The sequence below is a fragment of the Trichomycterus rosablanca genome, chromosome 26, assembly GCF_030014385.1.
Source record: "Trichomycterus rosablanca isolate fTriRos1 chromosome 26, fTriRos1.hap1, whole genome shotgun sequence".
NCBI lineage: Eukaryota > Metazoa > Chordata > Actinopteri > Siluriformes > Trichomycteridae > Trichomycterus > Trichomycterus rosablanca.
The window spans coordinates 5,688,555-5,709,369 of record NC_086013.1 but is presented as its reverse complement, the minus strand read 5'-3'; the positions used below and the strand labels follow the sequence as shown (position 1 = coordinate 5,709,369).

General features: G+C 41.3%; 1 protein-coding gene across 1 annotated transcript in view; it reads right to left on the bottom strand.

Moving 5' to 3' along the window:
* The window catches only part of npr2 (natriuretic peptide receptor 2), an 89,578-nt gene that overhangs the window by 19,440 nt on the left and 49,323 nt on the right, over positions 1–20,815 (bottom strand). The window contains exons 8-15 of the mRNA XM_062989191.1: positions 18,432–18,552; positions 15,677–15,751; positions 13,561–13,635; positions 11,854–11,958; positions 9,513–9,584; positions 5,171–5,330; positions 4,827–4,982; positions 3,062–3,230 (exon numbers count right to left, since the gene is read on the bottom strand). Of these exons, the coding sequence (XP_062845261.1) occupies positions 3,062–3,230; positions 4,827–4,982; positions 5,171–5,330; positions 9,513–9,584; positions 11,854–11,958; positions 13,561–13,635; positions 15,677–15,751; positions 18,432–18,552 (933 nt within the window). The remainder of the gene's footprint in view (positions 1–3,061; positions 3,231–4,826; positions 4,983–5,170; positions 5,331–9,512; positions 9,585–11,853; positions 11,959–13,560; positions 13,636–15,676; positions 15,752–18,431; positions 18,553–20,815) is intronic.

The following is a 20,815-nucleotide window of genomic DNA, read 5'->3' as shown; positions in this document are numbered from 1 at the left end:
CAAACAAGCTACTGAATGAACCATGATCTCAGAATCATTTAGATGTTGTGGGTCTGTATCAGACGCCTTTTTGACCTCTAGCTTTAATGAGTCTTGGCCACCCAACAACCTGTCAGCAGGTCGTTGCTTATTCTTGCTTGACCTTAACGATTTAGCTTTTAAAAAGTCATCCAGGTCTTTATGCTTATTCATGTCTGCTGCATTAAACATGCGTACTACGAGTAACTATGGTAACATTTTAATTTTTATATATTGTAATGACATACACAATGTCATGCATATTATATTATGGTGGTGGTTCTAAAGTTATGGCTGATTAATGTATATGCACATAAAGTTATAATTACATACATAATATGAACCAAAATGTATGTATGGCCAAAAATGTCATACAGCCATGACCATGAACTTGTTGGACATCCCAATTCAAAATCATTCAAGCTCCACCACTGCCAGGTTGCTGCTGTTGGGCCCTTGAGCAAAGCCTTTAACCCTCGGTTGCTCAGACTGTACACTGTAACTGTACTGTAAATCGCTTTGAATAAAGGCATCTGCTAAATGCTGAAAATGTCAATAAAAATAAGCTGTCATAACATTATGACCACTGACAGGTGAAGTGAATAACACTGATTATCTCTTCATCACAGCACCTGTTAGTAGGTGGGATATATTAGGCAGCAAGTGAACATTTTATCCTCAAAGTTCATGTGTTAGAAGCAGGAACAACGAGTGAGTTTGACAAGGGCCAAATTGTGATGGCTAGACGACTGGGTCAGAGCATCTCCAAAACTGCAGCTCTTGTGGGGTGTTCCCGGTCTGCAGTGGTCAGTATCTATCAAAAGTGGTCCAAGGAAGGAACAGCTGTAAACCGGCGACAGGGTCATGGGCGACCAAGGCTCGTTAATGCACATGGGGAGTGAAGGCTGGTCCGTGTGGTCCGATCCAACAGACGAGCTACTGTAGCTCAAACTGCTGAAGAAGTTAATGCTGGTTCTGATAGAAAGGTGTCAGACTCCATGCCTCGATGGGTCAGAGTTGTTTTGGCAGCAAAAGGGGGACCAACACAATATTAGGAAAGTGGTCATAATGTTATGCCTGATCGGTGTACATGTAAGTAATTTCTTAAATCTGATTCCCCAGTTTGTTACTTACATTTTTTATGCATCAGCATTATTATTATTATTATTTATATATAAATGTAATAGTTTTTTTTTACTTCAATGCATAATTTCTGTTAGCAGAATCACTGCATCTAACTTCCTGCTGTAGGTAAAGGTGTGTGTATATATATATATATATATATATATATATATACAGTGTATCACAAAAGTGAGTACACCCCTCACATTTCTGCAAATATTTTATTATATCTTTTCATGGGACAACACTATAGACATGAAACTTGGATATAACTTAGAGTAGTCAGTGTACAGCTTGTATAGCAGTGTAGATTTACTGTCTTCTGAAAATAACTCAACACACAGCCATTAATGTCTAAATAGCTGCAACATAAGTGAGTACACCCCACAGTGAACATGTCCAAATTGTGCCCAAATGTGTCGTTGTCCCTCCCTGGTGTCATGTGTCAAGGTCCCAGGTGTAAATGGGGAGCAGGGCTGTTAAATTTGGTGTTTTGGGTACAATTCTCTCATACTGGCCACTGGATATTCAACATGGCACCTCATGGCAAAAAACTCTCTGAGGATGTGAGAAATAGAATTGTTGCTCTCCACAAAGATGGCCTAGGCTATAAGAAGATTGCTAACACCCTGAAACTGAGCTACAGCATGGTGGCCAAGGTCATACAGCGGTTTTCCAGGACAGGTTCCACTCGGAACAGGCTTCGCCAGGGTCGACCAAAGAAGTTGAGTCCACGTGTTCGGCGTCATATCCAGAGGTTGGCTTTAAAAAATAGACACATGAGTGCTGCCAGCATTGCTGCAGAGGTTGAAGACGTGGGAGGTCAGCCTGTCAGTGCTCAGACCATACGCCGCACACTGCATCAACTCGGTCTGCATGGTCGTCATCCCAGAAGGAAGCTGACGCACAAGAAAGCCAGCAAACAGTTTGCTGAAGACAAGCAGTCCAAGAACATGGATTACTGGAAAGCCCTGTGGTCTGACGAGACCAAGATAAACTTGTTTGGCTCAGATGGTGTCCAGCATGTGTGGCTGCGCCCCGGTGAGAAGTACCAAGACAACTGTATCTTGCCTACAGTCAAGCATGGTGGTGGTAGCATCATGGTCTTGGGCTGCATGAGTGTTGCTGGCACTGGGGAGCTGCAGTTCATTGAGGGAAACATGAATTCCAACATGTACTGTGACATTCTAAAACAGAGCATGATCCCCTCCCTTCGAAAACTGGGCCTCATGGCAGTTTTCCAACAGGATAACGACCCCAAACACAACCTCCAAGATGACAACTGCCTTGCTGAGGAAGCTGAAGGTAAAGGTGATGGACTAAACCCAATTAGGCACCTGTGGCGCATCCTCAAGTGGAAGGTGGAGGAGTTCAAGGTGTCTAACATCCACCAGCTCCGTGATGTCATCATGGAGGAGTGGAAGAGGATTCCAGTAGCAACCTGTGCAGCTCTGGTAAATTCCATGCCTAGGAGGGTTAAGGCAGTGCTGGATAATAATGGTGGTCACACAAAATATTGACACTTTGGGCACAATTTGGACATGTTCACTGTGGGGTGTACTAACTTATGTTGCCAGCTATTTAGACATTAATGGCTGTGTGTTGAGTTATTTTCAGAAGACAGTAAATCTACACTGCTATACAAGTTGTACACTGACTACTCTAAGTTATATCCAAGTTTTATTTCTATAGTGTTGTCCCATGAAAAGATAAAATAAAATATTTGCAGAAATGTGAGGGGTGTACTCACTTTTGTGATACACTGTATATATACTTTCAGTATATCAACATGTATTGCTAACAATTTTATTTATTATTTAGTTTGTAAGCTCACACACAGTAAAGTAAATTTTATACTCATATAATCAATGACCTTAAATATCTTCAACCCCTTGACATGTGCATGAAGAGCATCACTCACTTGTTGAGCTTACTAATAAAGATCTTGATGTGGCTGAAGTCAGGGCGTTCCGTGGGGTCCTCAGCCCAGCAGTTTTCCATCAGGGTGGTCAGCTCCTCACAGTGGCACGTGTTATCTGTCGTTGGTCGAAAATAGGGTTTCTGGCCGTTCCGTACCTTCTGGATTATCTCTGAAACAAAGACAGTCGATGGCAAACCAAAGCACACACAAGCCAGCTCAGGTACTTAAGTGAAGAAATGCATACACACGGAGACCCTTGGTTACTAAGATCTAATATATCTATTACAAAGAGCAGTACTTTATTGAGCAGTATAATACAACCCCAAATCAGAAAAAATTGGGACAGTATGGAAAATGCAAATAATAACAAAACACAGAGTTTCTTTCATTTACTTTGACTTTTATTTGATTGCAGACAGGATGAACCTGAGATATTTCATGTTTTATCTGCTCAACTTCATTTCATTTATAATAAACATCAATTTATGCATTTCAGGCCTGCAACACATTCCAAAAGAAGTTGGGACAGTAAAGCATTTACCACTTTCTAATGTTACCGCTCCTTTTCACCACACTTAAAAGACGTTTTGGCACAGAGGAGACCAAGTGATTTAGTGTTTCAGATCTTATTTTGTCTCATTCCTCCTGCAAACACGTCTTAAAATGTGCAACAGTACAGGGTCGTCGTGGTAACATTTTTCATGCCTTTGTAATGTGTGCAGCATGTGGTTTTGCATCGTCTTGTTGAAAAATGCATGAACGACCCTGGAAAAGATGACGTCTTGAAGGCAGCACATGTTGCTCTAAGGTCTCAATGTACTTTTCTGCATTAATGCTGCTGCACAGAAGTGTAAATGACCTTTGCCAAGGGCACTGACACAACCCCATACCATGACAGACCCTGGCTTTTGGACTTGTTGCTGATAACAGTCTGGATGGTCCTTTTTGTCTTTGGTCCAGAGCACACGGTGTCCATTTTTTCCAAAAAGACCTGGAATGCTGATTCATCTGACCACAATGAATGTTTCCACTGTGTGATGGTCCATCCTAGATGCCTCTGAGCCCAGAGAAGTCGATGTCGCTTCTGGACATGGTTAACATAAGGCTTCTTTTTTGCACAGTTAAGTTAAGTAATCCCTCACCCATGTGGTTATATCAGCTATTGTTGAGTGGCGGTTCTTGATGCAGTGCCGTCTGAGGGATTGAAGATCCCAGACGTTCAGCTTAAGCCTGTATGCACTGAAATTCCTCCCGATTCCTTGAATCGTTTAATGATATTATGCACTGTAGAGGGAGATCCTCTGGCCATCTTTACTCATCAAAGACTCAGCCTTTCCTGGATGCTGCTTTTGTACCAAACCATGATTACAATCACCTGTTGACATCACCTGTTTGGAATCACATCATTATTTAGTTTTTTCACCGCATTACTAGCCCTAAATTGCCCCTGTCCCTACTTTTTTTGGAATGTGTTGCAAGCCTGAAATGCAGGAATGGATGTTTATTAATAAATGAAATGAAGTTGAGCAGATAAAACATGAAATATCTCAGGTTCATACTGTCTGCAATCAAATAAAAGTCAAAGTAAATGTAAGGAACACTGTGTTTTTATTTTATCTGCATTTTTCATACTGTCCCAATTTTTTCTGATTTGGAATCTAAATAACTTCTGAATTCACTTTTCTTGTAGTCTCGATAATATTCCAAAACTAGCAAGACAGACAAAACATTTAAAAAATGTGTATAGAGTGATATTGGTCTATACCTTTTGGACTCAGATCCATGCCTTCCACATAGAACGGTCCATTCCTCAAAGCTATCTCCTGCAAGATGATCCCAAAACTGTACACGTCTCCCCGCGGGGTTCCCTGCGGTGGAGGCCTGTCATATATCAGCATCTCTGGAGCGGTCCACAGCTTTCCTAAAACATTAATAAACAATAATTCATTTCCTGCTACCAAGCCTATAAACTATTTCCCAGGCAGGGATTACATCCAAATGATTTCTTCTGTCAGTATGAGGACCATTATACATAAACATTATACATATGAGATTGTGCTAGCTATAAAAACTCAATGATTAATATTAAATGTCTGCACGTTTGCTTACTTGCATAAAGTTCATGACAGTCTTCATTTTCATATGAGGACCGAAAGCTTGCCAGACCATAATCTGTTATTTTCAGCACAAAGCGACTGTCCACCACACAGTTTGATGATTTCAGATTTCCATGGGATCCAATGTAGCTGTTGTGCAGGTAGTTCATTCCCTGGAAGTAATACAAAAAGTAAAGTGATTACTTTAATGTATCAATGTGATATACACACAATCAGCCACAACATTAAAACCACCGCCTTGCTTCTACACACATTGTCCATTTTATCAGCTCCACTTACCGGTGGAGCTTAATAGTCAGGACCACCACAGAGCAGGTATTATTTAGGTGGTGGATTATTCTCAGCACTGCAGTGACACTGACACGGTGGTGGTGTGTTAGTGTGTGTTGTGCTGGTATGAGTGGATAAGTCACAGCAATGCTGCTGGAGTATTTAAACACCTCACTGTCACTGCTGGACTGAGAATAGTCCACCAACCAAAAATATCCAGCCAACAGCGCCCCGTGGGCAGCGTCCTGTGACCACTGATGAAGGTCTAGAAGATGACCGACTCAAACAGCAGCAATAGATGAGCGATCGTCTCTGACTTTACATCTACGAGGTGGACCAACTAGGTAGGAGTGTCTAATAGAGTGGACAGTGAGTGGACAAGGTATTTAAAAACTCCAGCAGCGCTGCTGTGTCTGATCCACTCATACCAGCACACACTAACACACCACCACCATGTCAGTGTCACTGCAGTGCTGAGAATGATCCACCACCTAAAAAATACCTGCTCTGTGGTGGTCTTGTGGGGGTCCTGACCATTGAAGAACAGGGTGAAAGCAGGTTAAAAAAAGTATGTAGAGAAACAGATAGACTACAGTCAGTAATTGTAGAACTACAAAGAGCTTCTATATGGGAAGTGGAGCTGATAAAATGGACAGTGAGTGTAGAAACAAGGAGGTGGTTTTGATGTTATGGCTGATCGGTGTATTAATTTTGTCTTGAGACATTGGGGGGGGGGCAAAAATCTACTAGGAATAATGGTCTATTAGACTATTTAAATGGCATTCAATGACAAAATAAAAAAGAGATATGAAAAGTCAGCAATAAAGTCAGATTTTATGCAAAAAACAATGTCTTTTGAGATGTTGGGGGCCAAAAGTCTGAGATCACTGTCAAAAATGTTTCTACATTCATTCAGCAAACTTATGGTTCAAAAAAGGCTATGCAGTAGTGGTCACAGAGGACGAGCGGCATTATGTAAACCACTTCTCATGAAGGTAAACTATCCGAAGGCTCGACGTGTACAGAGCCCTACAAATACGTCACAGCAGATGACTGGAACAAATCTTATTTACTAACAAATCCAAGTTTGAGATTTACAGCAGTCACAGTTTCTTACATTTACTTTGACTTTTATTTGATTGCAGACAGGATGAACCTGAGATATTTCATGTTTTATCTGCTCAACTTCATTTCATTTATTAATAAACATCCATTCCTGCATTTCAGGCCTGTAACACACATTTTTTATTTCAAAATTCTCTACACATTCTCTATTGGGGACAGGTCAGGACTGCAGGCAGGCCAGTCCAGTACCCGTACCCTCTTCTTCCACAGCCGTGCCTTTGTAATGTGTGCAGCATGTGGTTTTGCATCGTCTTGTTGAAAAATACATGGACGTCCCTGGAAAAGATGACGTCTTGAAGGCAGCACATGTTGCTCTAAGATCTCAATGTACTTTTCTGTATTAATGCTGCCATCACAGAAGTGTAAATGACCTTTGCCGAGGGCTCTGACACAGCCCCATACCATGACAGACCCTGGCTTTTGGACTTGTTCCTGATGACAGTCTGGATGGTCCTTTTCGTCTTTGGTCGTTTTCGCAAAAAAGACCTGGAATGCTGATTCATCTGACCACAATGCACGTTTCCACTGTGTGATGGTCCATCCTAGATGCCTCAGAGCCCAAAGAAGTCGACGCTGCTTCTGGACATGGTTAACATAAGGCTTCTTTTTTGCACAGTAAAGATTTAAGTGACATTTAATCATGTAACCCTGTATTTTTTGGAATGTGTTGCAGGCCTAAAATGCAGGAATGGAGGTATATTAACAAATGAAATGCAGTTGAGCAGATAAAACATGAAATATCTTGTGTTTAAACTGTTAATCAAATAAAAGTCAAAGTAATTGTAAGGAACACTGCGTTTTTATTTTATTTGCATTTTCATACTGTCCCAACTTTTTCTGATTTGGAGTTGTAAATCCACAGAGCAATAGAGTGTGTAAATGTTTAGGGGTCTGACTACTTTCCGAATCCACTGTATTTTCTAAATCCGAAACATGCTCATGTTTATCTGGGTAATTTTGTATGTGAGAAACACAAAGCATCTTTTTTTTATTGAAACGTTCAGAATTGATGCTTTTTTTCCTCACGTAATGTTTCAGTTTGCAAAGCAAGATCAGTATTTTCTTTTCACTGGCTGTTTGTGACTTGGCTCTATTGTACTAAAGGACACAGAAACTGGGTTTTGCTTTCAAGAGTACAGTTATGTGTCTATTAAATGCCATTTTTTTCTTTCACTAAAAGGACTATTTACACAAAAAGCTCAAAGCAGTGCAACCAACAATGGTCTTTCACGTTTTATAACCGAGTATAAGGTACTCTTTGGCTAAAATTGCCATCTCTGTGATGTATGTCACATAAAAACACTTTTTTTAATGGTCTCACAACAAATGTCTTGATGGTCATCTTTTTTTTCAAACTAATAACAGTTAATGTTTAAACAGACCTAACAGTTATACAATATGAATGCTACATTATGTAACCCACTTCTGGACATAACCCCAAATTGGGGCTGTAATTAATGCTGTAATTTATTTATTTTACCTATTTTTTTCCCTGCATATTTCCCTTTTAGTAATTTCCCATTCCCAGACTATCATCAACGCCCAGACTAGCATCCACACCTTAGACAGCGCCCCCAGTTATACCTGTTTAGTGTCACTGTGACTAAAATTTAAAGGCTCAAACTCTTTGTGGTGGATGTATTACACAGCTACACCACCACAGCTCAAATTTAAACTTAATCACAGAAACTTTACACATTTATATTACATTTACATTTTCGACATTTAGCAGACGCCTTTATCCAAAGCGACTTACATTACAGTTACAGTGTACAGTCTGAGCAATTGAGGGTTAAGGGCCTTGCTCAAGGACCCAATAGCAGCAAACTGGCAGTAGTGGGGCTTGAACCAGCAACCTTCTGATTACTAGTCTAGTACCTTAACCACTAGGCTACGGCTTGCCTAGGAATATTAATAAGGAATATTATTTTATATTGTTGGGAAGAATAAGGGCTATTATTTTATATTATTGGGAAGAAGCTGGTTGCTTCACAACAGTTGATTCTAACAGATTGATACAAGAAATTAGATTTTAACAAAGATACATCTGAAGTATACAGAGAGTTACGCAATGCCCTGTGTGTTCTTCTACTAGCTATGCTGACATATCAACCAGACGAGAATGATGAGAATGAAGAGAATTCCCATCTGTCCTTCCTATCATTAGATAACACACAGTTGTGCTAATTTAGTGCCACTATGACTATAAGTGTTTGAGATGGACCAGCTTCAGTAAAGTAGAATAGATACAATGTGCATACACCGACTAGGCATAACATTATGACCACTGACAGGTGAAGTGAATAACACTGATTGTCTCTTCATCACTGCACCTGTTAGTGGGTGGGATATATTAGGCAGCAAGTGAACATTTTATCCTCAAAGTTGATGTTAGAAGCAGGAAAAATGATCAAGCGTGAGGATTTAAGCGAGTTTGACAAGGGCCAAATTGCTCTACAATACGGAGTTACATGCACAAATGCCACTTGAAATTTTACTGTGCAACAAAGAAGCCTTATGTTAACCACGTCCAGAAGCGGCGTCGACATCTCTGGGCTTGGAGGCATCTAGGATGGACCATCACACAGTGGAAACGTGTATTGTGGTCAGATGAATCAGCATCCCAGGTCTATTTTGGAAAAAATGGACGCTGTGTGCTCCGGACCAAAGACAAAAAGGACCATCCAGACTGTTATCAGCAACAAGTCCAAAAGCCAGGGTCTGTCATGGTATGGATGTTTAATAATAAATGAAATGAAGGTTCATCCTGTCTGCATTCAAATAAAAGTCAAAGTAAATGTGAGAAACTCCGTGTTTATTTATTATTTGCATTTTTCATGCTGTCCCAACTTTTTCTGATTTGGGGTTGTAGTTAAAGGTTTAAATGCCACTTGCTTTATAGAGCTGAATAACTGGTGTCAAACTGCACTTTTACAAACCTTGACAATGTCGTTCATCAGTGAGAAACGGAACATCCAGTCTAGATTGATACTCTCGTTTTCCAGAATGTCCTGTAAGAACAACACAGAAATCAGCATGAACCATGGACACCCTATGGAATTAGATATAATGAAAAACTCAGTAGGCCCAAAAGTATATCCAATAACAAACTGACACTATATGGAGAAAAGTATTGGGACACCCCTTCTAATTATTGAATTCATGTGTTCCAGCCCAGAGATGGGGGTCGCACGTGAGTCCGAGTCGTACGTAAGTCGCACACACAGCGACTTCAAACTCGACTTGGACTCATTTCAAATGACTCGGACTCGACTCATGACTCGCGTCAACATGTGTTAACATTAGTTACGTGTGACAATTATATATGTATATCTAATTATTATTATTATTACAAATATTCTGCTCTCTAATGATGCTCCGGCCGTCTTAACCCGCAACGCACGCAATGGGTAAATGTTCCAGCCAGCTTCCGGTGTAGTGCCTACACAGTTTGAAGTTCACACATTTCATTTGAACATTTTCGTTACCTTTGGATCGGAATCTCACTTAAAATGGTGGAATACCCTACGTAGTGCACTTCACAGGAACAACTGGGGTGAATGGAACGCTCCTACAGAATTGGCGCTAATGGTTGAAAGACCGCTTTCTGAACCAATCAGACCTTATGATTTAAATTTTTAGTAAGAAATGCTGTTTATAATTTGCATTTATTCAGTTTGTGTCACACAGATGATGTGTAAATGAAACGCTTGATTGGCTTTCTAACGAGTTCGTGTTTTACTTCACAACCGTGAAAAGTTTGGAGGTTTTTAATTATAAGCACATTTACAAAATAACAGATTCTATCCCTAATTTGACAACACACGGTTATAAATTTATAAACCTGGAAGAACATAAGCTAAGGTAAGCAGTGGTTATGATTTTTTTTTGCTGTGTTTTGGATTTTGGCCGCTCTGCCGTGATTTATTGCTCGCTTTTGTTTTGCAATGAAAACAAAACGTATCAGTTTAAGCTTTTAACTGGTGCCTTCTTGTTACGGAAATTACACTGATTTGCACAATGACTAGGAAAGTAAAGGCACAGTCGCTAATCTGTTGTTGTTTTTTATCTGAACTTATATATTATTTGTTTATTTCTACGCTACATTTCCAATATATGTTTTGTGTATATTATATTGACTCATGACTTGACTAGGACTCTAGCCTAAAGACTCGTGACTTGACTCGGACTCTAGCCTAAAGACTCGTGATTTGACTCGGACTCTAGCCTAAAGATTTGTGACTTGACTCGAACTCTAGCCTAAAGACTCGTTACTTGATCCGGACTCTAGCCTAAAGACTCATGATTTGACTCGGACTCTAGTCTAAAGACTCGTGTTTTGATCCGGACTCTAGCCTAAAGACTTGTGACTTGACTCGGACTCTAGCCTAAAGACTCGTGATTTGACTCGGACTCTAGCCTAAAGATTTGTGACTTGACTCGAACTCTAGCCTAAAGACTCGTTACTTGATCCGGACTCTAGCCTAAAGACTCATGATTTGACTCGGACTCTAGTCTAAAGACTCGTGTTTTGATCCGGACTCTAGCCTAAAGACTCGTTACTTGATCCGGACTCTAGCCTAAAGACTCGTGACTTGACTCGGACTCTAGCCTAAAGACTCGTGACTTGACTCGGACTCTAGCCTAAAGACTCGTGACTTGACTCGGACTCCAGCCTAAACATTTGTGACTTGACTCGGACTCTAGCCTAAAGACTCGTGACTCAAATCGGACTCTAGCCTAAAGACTCGTGACTTGACTCGGACTCTAGCTTAAAGACTCGTGATTTGACTCGGACTCTAGCCTAAATATTTGTGACTTGACTCGAACTCTAGCCTAAAGACTCGTTACTTGATCCGGACTCCAGCCTAAAGGCTCGTGACTTGATCCGGACTCTAACCTAAAGACTTGTTACTTGATCCGGACTCTAGCCTAAAGACTCGTGACTTGACTCGGACTGTAGCCTAAAGACTTGTGACTTGACTCGGACTCCAGCCTAAACATTTGTGACTTGACTCGGACTCTAGCCTAAAGACTCGTGACTTGACTCGGACTCTAGCCTTTTCCTGTTCCAACATGACTGTTAGCCTTTACACAAAGCAAGGTCTATAAAGACATTAAGAAAAGCTCAGTGCCCAGCCATTCAAATGCTCTATGGACTAATTTGGCACAAATGTCCACAGACCTCCTTCAAAGTCTTGTGTTGTTCTAGCTGAAAATGTTATTTATAATCAAACAACCAGTATACAGATTATTAGTATTAAGAAAATAGGTGTTTACCTGAAGACTACCTCTGGGACAATACTCAGTCACAATGCAAGTATTCGGTGGATCAATACAGGCACCGACAAACCTTGTCAGGTGGTTGAACTGAACGTCTCTCATCTGCAAACAAAAAAGCACATTTGTTAAAGGCAGCGCTCAAAATAACTTAAAAATACACCAATCAGCCATAACATTGTTTCTACACTCACTGTCCATTTTATCAGCTCCACTTACCATGTGTGAGCACTTTGTAGTTCTACAATTACTGACTGTAGTCCATCTGTTTCTCTGCATGCTTTGTTAGCCCCCTTTCATGCTGTTCTTTAATGGTCAGGACCCCCACAGGACCACTACAGAGCAGGTATTATTTGGTTGGTGGATGATTCTCAGCACTGCAGTGACACTGACATGGTGGTGGTGTGTTAGTGTGTGTTGTGCTGCAGCGCTGCTGGGATTTTTAACACCTCACTGTCACTGCTGGACTGAGAATAGTCCACCAACCAAAAATATCCAGCCAACAGCGCCCCGTGGGCAGCGTCCTGTGACCACTGATGAAGGTCTAGAAGATGACCGACTCAAACAGCAGCAATAGATGAGCGATCGTCTCTGACTTTACATCTACAAGGTGGACCAACTAGGTAAGAGTGTCTAATAGAGTGGACAGTGAGTGGACACGGTATTTAAAAACTCCAGGAGCGCTGCTGTGTCTGATCCACTCATACCAGCACAACACACACTAACACACCACCACCATGTCAGTGTCACTGCAGTGCTGAGAATGATCCACCACCTAAATAATATCTGCTCTGTAGTGGTCCTGTGGGGGTCCTGACCATTGAAGAACAGCGTGAAAGCGGGTTAAGTGGAGCTGATAAAATGGACAGTGAGTGTAGAAACAAGGAGGTGGTTTTAATGTTATGCATTTCAAATAAAAACAAGTCATGTTTAACTTCATTAACAGATTATTTTCACAGTGGCTAAGAACCAGTCATGCCTGTATTCTCAGAGGCGAATGGAGTAAAAGCATCTCTTTGAGGCTCCCCGGCTAACTCCAGTTAGCATAGCCTTTGACCCACATAATATCCCCCACGCTGAAGAGCTACATAATATTCCCCCTGCTGAAACATAACCACGTCTTCCCGGTGGTGTTCCCCCCAAAATCAGACGTTCGCAGCCAGACGCAGTCCCTTCCTCATTAAATCCTGGAAAGCTGTAAGCCTGAAAGCTAGCGTTGACCGTTAGCTTCAGCCTCTTTCGGCCCTTTTTCTTCGAACTGGAGGCTATCCAAATAAAACCGAGCTACACACGAAGCATTATCTGTAACTGGAATGGCAGTCCGTCTGGGCCTGAATGAGAATATACAGATGGAAGTGACCTCAAATGCATTCGTGAATGCTGGAGTTAGGATATCAACATGGTGTGCTTCCTCTGAAGTAAACCGCTACAAATACTTTGTTTGCTAGTGTTATTACTTCGCAACATCTGCAGACTTAAGAAAAACAATGTAAAAGCCCAGTAATGACCCCCTTTTTTCCACAGTCTCATGCTGCTACTCCACCCCCACCTTAAAATGTGTATCTGGAACTGGAATCTATTTACTACCGGGGGCAGTGAATTGTTGAGTGGTCATAAACAGCAGGTAAACACATACGCACACGTGCACACACACACGCACACACAAACGCACACTCACACACCATATAAACAAACCTCTTGCCTTACATGCTTGAGTTCAAACAGCACTTGTCTGGTCAGCTCAATCCTCTTGTGCACATGTTTGATTGCTACCAGGTTGCCCTGTGTGAAAAGAGAATCATGGGTGGGTCAGCGTTCATCTCACAGACCCTGAATGAAAATGCATATAATAATTACTTTGACTTTTATTTGATTGCAGACAGGATGAACCTGAGATATTTTATGTTTTATCTGCTCAACTTCATTTCATTTATTAATAAACATCCATTCCTGCATTTCAGGCCTGCAACACATTCCAAAAGAAGTTGGGACAGTAAAGAATTTACCACTTTGCATTGTTGCCGCTCCTTTTCACCACACTTAAAAGGCGTTTTGGCACCGAGGAGACCAAGTGATTTAGTGTTTCAGCTTTTATTTTGTCTCATTCTTCCTGCAAACATGTCTTAAGATGTGTAACAGTACGGGGTCGTCGTTGTTGCATTTTTCCTTTCAAAATTCTCCACACATTCTCTATTGTGGACAGGTCAGGACTGCAGGCAGGCCAGTCCAGTACCCGTACCCTCTTCTTCTGCACCCATGCATTTGTAATGTGTGCAGCATGTGGTTTTGCATCGTCTTGTTGAAAAATGCATGGACGTCCCTGGAAAAGATGACGTCTTGAAGGCAGCATATGTTGCTCTAAGATCTCAATGTACTTTTCTGCATTAATGCTGCATCACAGAAGTGTAAATGACCTTTGCCAAGGACACTGACACAGCGCCATACCATGACAGACCCTGGCTTTTGGACTTGTTGCTGATAACAGTCTGGATGGTCCTTTTCGTCTTTGGTCCAGAGCACACGGCGTCCACTTTATCCAAAAAAGACCTGGAATGCTGATTCATCTGACCACAATACATGTTTCCACTGTGTGATGGTCCATCCTAGATGAACCTGAGCCTAGAGAAGTCGACGCCCTTAACATGAGGCTTCTTTTTTGCACAGTAAAGTTTTAAGTGGTATTTGTGCATGTGACTCTGTACTGTAGTGCTTGACAGGTTTGCCAAAGTAATCCCTCACCCATGTGGTTCTATCAGCTATTGTTGAGTGGCGGTTCTTGATGCAGTGCCGTCTGAGGGATCGAAGGTCACAGGCGTTCAGCTTAAGCTTGCACCTTTGGCCTTCACGCACTGAAATTCCTCCCGATTCCTTGAATGGTTTAATGATATTATGCACTGTAGAGGGAGAAATATGCAAATCCCTTCCAATCTTTCTTCGAGGTACATTGTTTTTAAACATTTCAATCATTTTCTCACACATTTGCTGATCCTCTGATCATCTTTGCTCATCAAAGACTCAGCCTTTCCTGGATGCTGCTTTTGTACCAAACCATGATTACAATCACCTAGTTTGTTCACCTCATTATTAGCCCTAAATTGCCTCTGTTCCAACTTTTTTTGGAATGTGTTGCAGGCCTGAAATGCAGGAATGGAGGTATAATAACAAATTAAATAAAGTTGAGCAGAGAAAGTATGAAATATCTCAGGTTCATCCTGTCTGCAATCAAATAAAAGTCGAAGTACATGTAAGGAACACTGCATTTTTATTTTATTTGCATTTTCCATACTGTCCCAACTTTTTCTGATTTGGGGTTGTATAACATATGCTGTTAATTTCTTCCATATAGATTTTGATCTTTGAGATCTTACTGAAAATTGGACTGTGCTACAGAAAGTGCCTGTGTGCTTACCAAGGGCGTTTTTATGTACCTACCATTCATTGCCATTCTCTGTGTGAATGAGGTAATTCGAATATACAAAATTGTTGACAGAACTGCAATTGTTTCACCTCTTAAAACGGTCTCAAATTGCTCGTGAGGAAACACACTTGGGCCTGGAAGTCTGCTCGGTATTACTGCTGGTATAATGACGTCTACAATCCAATTCATTTAAAACAACGAACGCAGCGAAGTTGACAGCCGTGCCGATACTCAAGGGTGCAATATATTTTGATCGTAAAGTAACACACTGAGAGAAATCCCAGCACCCACTCGGTCTCTCTCGCTGTCTGTTTCAGTCTCTGTCTCTCTCTGCTGTGAATATAAATGTGTGTGGGTGTGCAGGAGAGCGGAGGTAGGGAAAATGTCAGAAGAATTCAGCCTTACCTTAAAATAGCCTGTTTTTGCAAACAGCTGATGTTTTCCATGTGCGGTGATCAAGGACCCATAGCTGGAGCCCCTCTGAAAAAAAGGCATGCACATGAACAGCCAATCAGAACAATCTCCAATAGCTACTTATTATTGTAGCCCTGATACCCGTTAAATATACATATAGTGTGTTCAGAAAATATTTACACCCCTTGACTTTTGCTCCCATCTCTGGAGTTCTTTTGGAGTGATCTTTAAGTTTCACAGATGCCCAATTTGGCCAGACAGCAGATTCTAGAGTGTGCAACGCTGGGTGTGACTCTCCGTGTGCAAAGCTGGTCCACATATGAACTCGCCTCGTGCAGGTGAAAAGATGCAGTGGGCTACTGCACACGTGTTGGAGGGACGCGTGTTAGTCACGGCTCTCCTCAGTCAAAAAAGTTTTGAACACTTTTGTTTATAAAAGATTTTCAGTTTTTGTTTTTTAATTCATCTTCAAACACTCTAGGAATATCGTTTGACTTTGCCTTTATGGGTGATTGTGTCGATCGTTATAATAATGTAGTAATGTAATAATGACAGGTATGTACATTTATACATTCAACAGCAAATCCACAACACAGATAAGGGGTTTAAATACTTTCTGAATTCATCGTATGCAAAAGTATGTATACACCCAACCATAAGTTTGGTGGACATCCCATTAGATAGATGGATGGATGGATGGATGGATGGATGGATGGATGGATGGATGGATGGATGGATGGATGGATAGATAGATAGATAGATAGATAGATAGATAGATAGATAGATAGATAGATAGATAGATAGATAGACAAACAGACAGACAGACAGATAGCTAGAACACAGATAGAACACATGAATGAATAGACAGACAGACAGACAGACAGACAGACAGACAGACAGACAGACAGCTAGAACACATAGATAGATAGATAGATAGATAGATAGATAGATAGATAGATAGATAGATAGATAGATAGATAGATAGATAGATAGATAGATAGATAGATAGAACACATTAATGAATAGATAGACATACAGACAAGTAGGTAGGCAAGTAGACAGACAGACAGACAGACAGACAGACAGCTAGAACACATAGATAGATAGATAGATAGATAGATAGATAGATAGATAGATAGATAGATAGATAGATAGATAGACAAACAGACAGACAGACAGATAGCTAGAACACAGATAGAACACATGAATGAATAGATAGGTAGACAGACAGACAGACAGACAGACAGACAGACAGACAGCTAGAACACATAGATAGATAGATAGATAGATAGATAGATAGATAGATAGATAGATAGATAGATAGATAGATAGATAGATAGATAGATAGAACACATTAATGAATAGATAGACATACAGACAAGTAGGTAGGCAGGTAGACAGACAGACAGACAGACAGACAGACAGCTAGAACACATAGATAGATAGATAGATAGATAGATAGATAGATAGATAGATAGATAGATAGATAGATAGATAGATAGATAGATAGATAGATAGATAGATAGATAGACAAACAGACAGACAGACAGATAGCTAGAACACAGATAGAACACATGAATGAATAGATAGGTAGACAGACAGACAGACAGCTAGAACACATAGATAGATAGATAGATAGATAGATAGATAGATAGATAGATAGATAGATAGATAGATAGATAGATAGATAGATAGATAGATAGATAGATAGATAGATAGATAGAACACATGGATAGAACACATGGATAGAACACATGGATAGAACACATGGATAGAACACATGGATAGATCAACAGACAGACAGACAGACAGACAGATAGATAGATAGAGATAAAACAGAGGCAGATAGATAGACAGACACTTTATTCATCTTGAGAGAAATTTCTGAAGTTACTCCCAAACCCCTCCATCCAGTTTCACTCTTCTTAAAAGACTTTTTTTTTAAAAATTTTGGAGGTTGTATTTTGTGTCCATTTGAATTTGTGCCCATTTAATCAACGGATTTGTGAGGTCAGACAAAAGGGGCTGGCTCAAAATAGATGTTAATTCATTCTAAATGTATTCACTGGGGTTGAGGTCAAGGCTCAGGCCAAGGGAGTTCCTCTCCACCCAACTCTACTGTAAAGACTGATTGTAAAGAAAAGAAAATATTATTATTACAGCATATTAATACTGTAGACACTAAAAGTAGACACTAACCATTTCTGAATCCTACAGAGAGTTCAGAGGGCATTAGGACTATTTTGGATCATTAAGTAATCATACTAATGTCAAAATCAGTGAGTCATTTTAGCACACAACACAACTATTCAGCACAAGACAGCCAGTCATGACTCAAACGTCTCAGGAGTTTTAAAACTCAAAGTGTGTACAGACCAGCCCGTCAAAAGTGGATGTTAGCTGCTAAACTGGCAGCCACTTCCACTGAAATAAGTCATGTTTATGAGTTTATGATTTTAAGAACGTTGTAACTCTTAAAAACAGGCCTTTAAGCAGTCGTGCCAGGACCAGCCAGAGAGATTTACAGCAGCCGAGCGATAAAAAAAAAAGCTGTAAGAACAACTAGGGGGGTAAACCTTGTTTATTGCACTTTCATGCAGTAAAACCACGTCTGAGAGAGTGAAAATTCAAGAGATTGAAGCTGTCAAAGTGATCTGTACAACCACACAGTCTGTCCAGCTGGAAAAAGCATCAGCGTCAAGAACGCCCACCAGATATGAGGAGGACTGACTGGAATTAAAGATACCTGGGACAGAGTGAGACGGCTCCCAGCTCGCTTGTGGTATTTGTTGGGGCTTTCGAACTGCAGCTCCTCCCATCTAATCCGCCACAGCATTCCAGCCAACTCTTTCTCCAGCTTCAGCTTCCTGAAATACACATTACGGTAAAATAAAATACATTTTACGTGAATCCGTTTGGCACATGGTTCATGAGTCAATTTACAAGTAATGCTGATTACAATTCAAGAGAGGACTTATGGGCCTGGCTCAAGGGTCCAGCGGTGGCTGTCTGGCAATGCCACCAAAGCGTGGACAATAATGTGTAGTTGTCCACCCCCCTTTTATATATACACCAATGAGGCATAACATTATGACCACCTTCCTAATATTGTATTGGTCCCCCTTTTGCTGCCAAAACAGCCCTGACCCCCTCAAGGCAAGGACTCCACCAGACCCCTGAAGGTGTGCTGTGGTATCTGGCACCAAGATGTCAGCAGCAGATCCTTTAACTCCTCTGAGTTGTGATGTGGTGCCTCCATGGATTGGACTTGTTTGTCCAGCACATCCCACAGATGCTCGATTGGATTGAGATCTGGGGAATTTGGAGGCCAAGCCAACACCTCAAACTCGTCATTGTGCACCCGGCCATCCACGTGATGTCAAAGAAACTGTGATTTATCAGACCAGGCCGCCTTCTTCCATTGCTCCATGGTCCAGTTTCGATGCTCACATGCACATTGTTGGCGTTTTCGGCGGTGGACAGGGGTCAGCATGGGCAACAAACGCAACAAACTGTGATGCACTGTGTATTCTGACACCCTTCTATCAGAACCAGCATTAACTTCTTCAGCAATCTGAGCTACAGTAGCTCGTCTGTTGGATAGGACCACACGGACCAGCCTTCGCTCCCCACCTGCATCAATGAGCCTTGGCCGCCCATGACCCTGTCGCCGGTTTACCACCGTTCCTTCCTTGGACCACTTTTGATAGATATTGACCACTGCAGACCGGGAACACCCCACAAGAGCTGCAGTTTTGGAGATGCTCTGACCCAGTCGTCTAGCCATCACAATTTGGTCCTCGTCAAACTCGCTCACATCCTTACGCTTGCTGTCTAATATATCCCACTCACTAACAGGTGCAGTGATATATAGTGACTAAAAATATATAGATTCTGATGCCAAATAGTGATCAAAATTATATATAAAAAAAAAAACTTAAAATGTCTCAATGCAAGTGTGAGTTACGACCATTGCTTAGTCCAAGCACGTATACTAGACCAATAAATGAATTTACAATTTCACAGCAGACTAATATACCAGAGTCCCAGTCCAAAAAAAATCTACCTTTAGACTGGACAGGCACAAATAAAGTCTGAGCCATTTTAGGGTCACTGGTCTTCTGGCCATTCCCTCCTGTTATTTTTAACCATAAGTAAACCTGGTCACCGAGTGCACGCTGGGAATAAACACGAGGGCACGTTCCAACTGAATCAACACATCTGGAGCAGCTCTCCGAGGACCCGCAGTTCCTCGCCGTGCCTCGACTGCAGCGAGGACCGCACACTGTTTATTCAAAGCGAAATCCCTCGTCCTCACGCGGACGCCGCTCGGACGTCGCGGACGCCGCGATCTCAATGAGGAGTATTGTTATTAGAGCGAGTGAAGCAGTGAATGAAAAGTGAGAAAGAAAAGAGCAGAGCTCACACATTCCGATCTAAAAGGTGCAAAACACTTCCAGATGGTGAAGCTGGAATAATGCAGAGTTTGCATTTCAACTGGGTTGTTTTTTTGCAGCCATCCTGGTCTGCCCCAAAAGACCCACCGTTATTTGTTTTTCTAGGCTGGGAGAAAAGGAAAAACCTTGGCAGTGGCCTAATAGTAAAAGGACTAAGGTTCCAAATTGAATTTATACAAAGGTGTTTGTCAAAATGAAAATACCCTCTTCTTATTATTGAGGTACTGAACTTTTGGCAGGAGTAATGATACTGTCAGCAGTCTCATTAGTTAACTGTTAATCAACTCAGATGGTGTGCAGAAAGCTAAATACACCCATCAGCCATAACATTAAAACCACCTCCCTGTTTCTTTACATATGGTCAGGACCCCCACAGGACCACCACAGTGCAGGTATTATTTGGGTGGTGGATGATTCTCAGCACTGCACTGACACTGACACGGTGGTGGTGTGTTAGTGTGTGTTGTGCTGGTATGAGTGGATCAGACACAGCAGCGCTGCTGGAGTTTTTAAATACCGTGTCCACTCACTGTCCACTCTATTAGACACTCCTACCTAGTTGGTTCACCTTGTAGATGTAAAGTCAGAGACGGTCGCTCATCTATTGCTGCTGTTTGAGTTGGTCATCTTCTAGACCTTCATCGGTGGTCACAGGACGCTCTTGGCTGGATAT